The sequence below is a fragment of the Ascidiella aspersa genome, chromosome 7, assembly GCF_963924565.1.
Source record: "Ascidiella aspersa chromosome 7, kaAscAspe10.2, whole genome shotgun sequence".
NCBI classification, from domain to species: Eukaryota; Metazoa; Chordata; class Ascidiacea; order Phlebobranchia; family Ascidiidae; genus Ascidiella; species Ascidiella aspersa.
Window position 1 is genome coordinate 7031858 of NC_139453.1, and position 6852 is coordinate 7038709.

General features: G+C 35.8%; 1 protein-coding gene across 1 annotated transcript; it reads right to left on the bottom strand.

Moving 5' to 3' along the window:
• Positions 1 to 2253: 2253 nt before the first annotated feature.
• Positions 2254 to 6501, bottom strand: LOC146137475 (uncharacterized). Its single transcript, XM_083394198.1, has 5 exons — positions 6383 to 6501; positions 6277 to 6312; positions 5523 to 5648; positions 3415 to 3554; positions 2254 to 2765 (listed from the first exon to the last, which is right to left on the bottom strand). Exons 1-5 carry the CDS (start codon positions 6462 to 6464, stop codon positions 2655 to 2657), a joined length of 495 nt encoding a protein of 164 aa, XP_083250324.1. The 5' UTR covers positions 6465 to 6501; the 3' UTR covers positions 2254 to 2654.
• Between the last annotated feature and the right edge of the window lie 351 nt (positions 6502 to 6852).

Sequence of the window (6852 nt, forward strand, 5' to 3'; positions counted from 1 at the left end):
TTTCGGCTGCCTATCCAGGATGCCTTTATCAGGGAATGTAACAAACAACACGCCCAACACAATTTTTGTCCATTTAATGGTATATTTAAACCACACATTATGTAACCGACTAAAATGTCATTTAGGCGATTTGCCTTCATTCCCAGCACCCGGAGTCTAGTCGTATTTTTACCTGCTTGCGTTTGTATTCGCCGCATCTTACGCGATATTGCATTGTGTGTGTTACGTAGGCACGCGGAGGTCTGACCTACACGGATCCGACGCATGCGTATACGGATTCGACGCATGCGTATACGGATCCGACGCATGCGTATACGGATTCGACGCATGCGTATACGGATCCGACGCATGCGTATACGGATTCGACGCATGCGTATACGGATCCGACACATGCGTATACGGATCCGACGCATGCGTATACGGATTCGACGCATGCGTATACGGATCCGACGCATGCGCATACGGATCCGACGCATGCGTATACGGATCCGACGCATGCGTATACGGATCCGACGCATGCGTATACGGATTCGACGCATGCGTATACGGATCCGACACATGCGTATACGGATCCGACGCATGCGTATACGGATCCGACACATGCGTATACGGATCCGACGCATGCGTATACGGATTCGACGCATGCGTATACGGATCCGACGCATGCGCATACGGATCCGACGAGACGCGTGCAGTCGCATAAACTTTGCGAGACGTATGCGTTTCCGAACCTTTTTGCGCAACTTGAACACGATCTCTTGTAATTCAAAATAATTTCAAACAATCACCTTAGAAAATATATACGCTCGAAACTTTTACTTCACTTGAGGCGAATTGTCGCGCGCACATGTTTTATAGCACAAAATATACGGCACACGTTCTATAGTCTATCTGTTTTTCATAATAAACTTCAAGTTACACACACGCACACATGAACATGGCGTCCAAATCGTGATTGTATAACAGCCTTACACCACAAGCACAAAACAGTTATTCCTACAACAGCACAGCCCTTCCTACACAAGCCATAGAGGGACATTACACGCGCTCGCGCACCACCTAACGGCAAGATAATTTGCCATAACCATTACACTAGAGGGCGGTATACGCTGTTTGCTGGTATCGCGACATTGTGTCACATTGTGTTTAGTGTATAATGTCTTGTGCTAAAACAACGCAAGTTTAAAGGCCTGTCAGGCAATGTAATAAAAAGGCACAAAACGTATTTGCAGCAAATTGGACTTATAATGTTTGTAAATTGATAGAGAAGTTAAACCCTATGCTTCAGCATAAAATATAAGGCTAGCGTTTCGATGACCTATTTTGCACAAGTGCTATTTGTGATGACAAAGATAATTGGTCAATGTTTGCTACATATGGATAAGTATGAGCGAATGTACCAATCATTCCAATCAAATGTATATTTCGTTACAAACTGTAGCGCCTTGGATAAGCATTGCGTCCAAAATATATAAGTCGCCTATATCGTACAACTCGCATTTTATACATTGATTGCTGGCTGTCAAACTTAATTAAACAAAATCGAAGGTGTTTTTTTGAACTTACTAATTCTTCCATTTATCAACCAACTTATGATCTACTGTTAACGAAATATCGTAATTTGAATGTAATAGTGATAGCTTTTTTCATGGCTGCGATTATGTGTTTTTGATCTGCAATTGTGAAAAAACGTTTTTCGAGCAAAAGGAAAACCAATAAATTGCTTAATAAAAATGGTTTGTCAGTTTAGTTCTGGCCGCCAAAGCAAAGCTTTTAGTGGGATTCTTTTGTAGTATTTATATTTATTGGCATGATAGCGTTTATTCGTTTAAAACTAATACTGTTTGTCGCATTAAAATTCCTAAATTGGTTGTTTAGTTACATCTTTGCAACATTCACACCTAAAAAACAACTGACAAACAATTGCCTGGATATAAGCATTTTTTTTTTGTTTTTTTTAGCATAATGGTTTGATGTTTTGGTTAAGTGTATTACGAATATTCAATGCCCATGTAGAAGTAGGTAAGATTTTTAAGTTTCGATAACATTTTTTAAGACTCGAATGTCTCTTTGTTAATTTTTACATCTTAAAAAAAACGTTGGGTATAAGATAGATGGTAAAATGCATTTTCTTAATTCTTTGCAAAACGAGGACTTATTGCGAACCATTTTAATATACAAATTAAAATATTCTGCCGTAAAGGTGATTTCTGTTGCAAAATTCACAGGGTCTAAATAAAAAATATTTTCGCCATAACGAATCTTTTTTTATTTTAAATGTAAAATATTCACTTAAAGTTACAGTACAGTGTTACAGTGTTAGGCGTCAACCACACGCAAATGGGAAATTGTGTTACGTTGAAGGGATAAAATTTAAAATGAAAATCAACATTGTGCATAGGTTAAACCGCTTGAAAGAAAACTATTTTTAAATTTAGTTGACTTTTAGTTACAACTCTTCTTCCTATTCGTGTCATTTGAAGATTGCGTTTTTATTGGATTATTCAATTTAACAATCACATAGGCTATACGTGCAAGAAAATCACGATTTAAAAAACACAAAAAGAAAAAAAAAGTAAATAATGTCTCAATGTTTGGTGAGATTTTAAGTTTTACTGCTTGGCTTTTATCATTGGTCCAAAAAGGTTTGTTTTCTATAGCTCGTCTCTGCTGCCCCCCTGCGGTGAGTGCTGCGGGGTCATGACCCTTCCCTTGTGTGACGCAACAACTTCCTTTACAATATCATCGTCCAAACGACCGTCATGCTAAAAAACAAAATACTCTACGTTGTTTTATTATTTAAGAATATTTCATATCATAAACTCCATAATTACCTTACTATTACAAGCTTGTCAAAACAGGGGTTTCTTTAAAAAGGGAATTACATTTTATGTTATGTGTCCAGTTCTCAAAAAATATTTTGCGATTTCCATACATGAAGGTATGTTTTGAACGTAGAAATTCTACGATTAATCAACCAGCTGATCTACTGTTAACGAAATAGAGCCATTACACGTTTTTGATCTGCAATAGTGAAAAATGTTTTTTGCGCAAACGTAAAAACAATAAATTGCTTTACTAAAATTTTTTGTCAATTTTCTGCTGGAAGATTTCCTTTAATAAGAAAGATTTTCATACATGCCCCCTGTCAAAACTAGTTGCCAACCCTGCTCTATATACATACTGCAGTAGTATATATAGGGAAGGGCTATCCTACCTGACATTAACCAAGATATTTAAAGTGGAAAGCGATAATTAAATAGAGTCAAATGACTCGAAGAAATCTCACATTTGACCGGAGTCCGATTCGGGAGATAGACCGGGAGTCCGACTTTTAACAGACTCTGCAGGCCTGATTACAACACTGAGGTTCGGCTTTCTGTAGTTTACTCAACTACAAAAACAACTACCCACCGGTCGATGCTTCAGCGGCTTCTTCACACTAGGATCGCGGGCCCCGATGCATGCGTAGGTTTTATTGAAGCAGAACCAGTGTTTAAAGTCGCCCCAGCTCTGAAGTTGAACTTCTCTTTCCACGTCTTCCTTGTACAACTCTTGAACAACATATATTTTGTAGGTCAGCAAAGCAAAGCAAACAACGCCACGAGATTCGTCCACACAAAATGGTAACCTATATGCAGTGGTTGGCAACTATTTTCTAGTCCGTTAATTTTTGCTGTATACTAGCCTTTACGCCTTTTATTATAACAACCGCAACGACGGTCAGGGATAATACCATAGGGTATATTTCGCATATATTAAAAGTATATTGAAAAGGGTCAAACCACATGTTATACACGATGCATGAACAAGATAAACATATTTTGTTTTACTTATTTAAAAAAAGCGAAAAAAATATATGAGGAAAAAAATGAAAAAGTATGGGTCTCGTGCCAAGTTTGTAAATAGGTCGCGGGCCGGATGATTTGCGTTTTTCTGGCCTATGGGCCTATAGTGATGGTGTTTTTCAAGACTTTTTTCGTCTGAAGCAGTGATGGCAAAACTTTGTTAGCCTCACAAATCCAAATTAAGGTTTACAAAAATTCGTGAAACTAATATGGGAATTTTGTTTTGAAAGACGTAGTTAGCACTTCTTAGTTAAATTGTTTTAAATTTAAGTCGGTCTCCTTTAATCTTAAGAAAACGTAAAACATAATTGTTTGCTTTAACTTTTTGTAGCCGATAGTAACGATGACCTCTCGTCTAACCGAATTTCAACTTATTTAAAGTTATGCATTATTATTTTATTAAGCAAATAAACTTTGAACTTTGACTATTCCGGCCGTGATACATTGGTATCGAGGTAGTTTTTGTGACTGTGGAAGTGTTTTATGAGCGAAAATATATTTATTAACTGATATAAAAAATGGGTAAAACTTGACACACATTTAATTTAAAAAATATTTCAACATTGCAGCATTATTGCTTGTTTAACGCCTTCAGCTCATAAGATATACAGGCTAAAGGTGGTGGACTAATTAGATAATACCATGATAATGATGAATAATAACATTCACATTTCACCTTGTATCGAGCTTTTTTTTTAAGATGGAGGTTTTATGTAACTTTATTTGTTTGGTCATTTCTAATTGTGGGTCGCACAATAAAACTTGCATTAAAGGTAGGTCGCGAACTAAAAACGTTCGGAAGCAACGTCAAATGGCAGAAGTAATTAGAATACACATTATTAAAATCAAGTAACTCTTTTTTTAAATTACTAAATCTCTCTGTACACAACAACTTAACTTGACATTTGTAAATTACACAGTTAACTTGGCCGAGATTTAGGTCAATTGGTAAAATAGCATAAATAAAACAGCCTAACATTATAAACCATAGGTGAAGTATAGCTTGCTTGGCCTTTGGTTGTCGGAGATTTCAAAAAGTATTGAAGTCAAAAGATTGTTTAAAGGTGTTATAAACTAAGGTACGGTGTCGTTTTCTTACTTTTGTTTTTATCACATGAAGACGAGCTAGATTTAAGTCATCCGCCACATTTCGAGTTTAATTCGAAAACCAAAAAGTAGAAATCCCATGGTCAGCACAATAATAACAGTTCAAATAAAAGTTTTCCTATATTACTATTTCTAAACACCAATTAAGCTGAATATAAAATAAATTCAAAGACTTTAAAGGCTTTTGAAATGTTTTTTTAAAGACCTTGCAATATGCAAATTGATTTTCAAAGTTTTTGACTCAGTCACTTCTTGTTACCATCACCATCTACAGAAAAAGTGCTTGGGTCAGTTTTAAGTCATTTCCCACTCCCTTGTGCAAAAAAATGACTTAGGCACTTTTTCTATGGATGGGGATGGCAACAAGGAATGACTTAGGCAAAAACTCTGAAAATCATTAAAAAATGACTTAGGCAATTTGGTTATGAGTGTGACGATATGCAAATCATCGTAAGACATTAAAAGACACTTAAAAATCCAAAGACTTGGAGCCAACCCAGAGTTACCAAACTTAATAATATTTATTTAAATGATCTCTTATAAAAATCTGTCAGCCTTTGCACTCACCGAGTAAATGGTGACAGGAGTTGAGCCGATGCGAGATTGGCTGGTCACTGTCGCCAAAGTATTTACGCTGGCAAGCTTGGATATAGTCGGTACTTTTCGGCGACGCCTTGCTGTATTGCTGAAGTGCTGGTGAGCAAAAATAACGATAGAAATTCATCTTTCACTTTATTTATGCACGGAACAGTAATAATTTGGCTAACACTTCGTTATATAGGGCTATTGTAAATTGATGTAATCTAGTAACAAATTGTCTATTTTTTTATTGCGCTATAAATACCCTAAAATGTCCATTGTTGTACTACGACTTCGATTTATTTTCAGCAAAATGCGATAACATACACACGAGCTCAGCGTAACTTTGCCTTGTTAAATGCAAAAGCCAAAACTTTCGATATGATTTACACTAATAAAGGAATAAGCTTTTTCTTAAATATTTATTTCACTTTAAGATTTAATAATAAAAAAGTTACAACGAAAATATTATCCTTTAATTATTAACTGGCACCCGCCAGTGCATTTCCCGGTATGATCTATAAAAAATTAAGTACACCAGCAACGAAATGTGGAAATGTAATTTTCACGTCGGTCAAATGCTGCTGTTTTGTGAGAGTTTAACAACAAATCATTAAATTTCATGATTTTACAAACAATGTTACCTACTTACTACAATTAAGGATCTTTGAAATAATATAAAGCGGTATTTAAAACGCGTTTATCTATACTCCAAGTAACAAATATGTTTGATTGAATTTACCTGCGACGGTCGCCTTGCATCCTTTGCAATATTCCTCTGTAACAAGAAAAAGTTAATTCAGCAGCAGTGCAATAAACAAAAAAATAAAAATGCAAACAAAGCTGACCTTGTTTCATTCCTTCCGGCAAACTTAAATTCGCACTGGTCAGAGTGAGTGCAACACATAATACCACCAAGTGAAACTGCATAATTACAACCTATATACAGATCTAAAATCTCAGATCTAAAACACATACATGATTAACCGGTTAAATCGTTTCCTTAAACATTCTATAACAAGATGTTTTAGCCTTATATATCAATTCGACCATATTTTAGGATACCCTACAGTAACATCTGCCAAACGTAATTAAGTGCTAAAGACGTAATTTTTTTCTCGGTTTGTAGAAACACCACACTTATTATGGATGTATTTTGCGACTAACATAAACAGTAAAGTAGTTTATAGTACTTGACAGATTTAAGCTAAAACCTTTTTCACTATGGTCTATACAGAATGACTATTGTTCCTTATAGGAGAACTATATAGTTAGCAATACATTCTAGGGTACCTTGCAGTAGCGATATCTGCCTATA

Coding starts and splice junctions, on each gene's coding strand:
- LOC146137475 (XM_083394198.1), bottom strand. CDS start 6,464: ATGCAGTTTCACTTGGTGGTATTATGTGTTGCACTCACTCTGACCAGT. Junction 6,313..6,382: donor GCCGGAAGGAATGAAACAAG/GTCAGCTTTGTT, acceptor TTCTTGTTACAG/AGGAATATTGCAAAGGATGC. Junction 3,555..5,522: donor CTCCTGTCACCATTTACTCG/GTGAGTGCAAAG, acceptor ATGTTGTTCAAG/AGTTGTACAAGGAAGACGTG.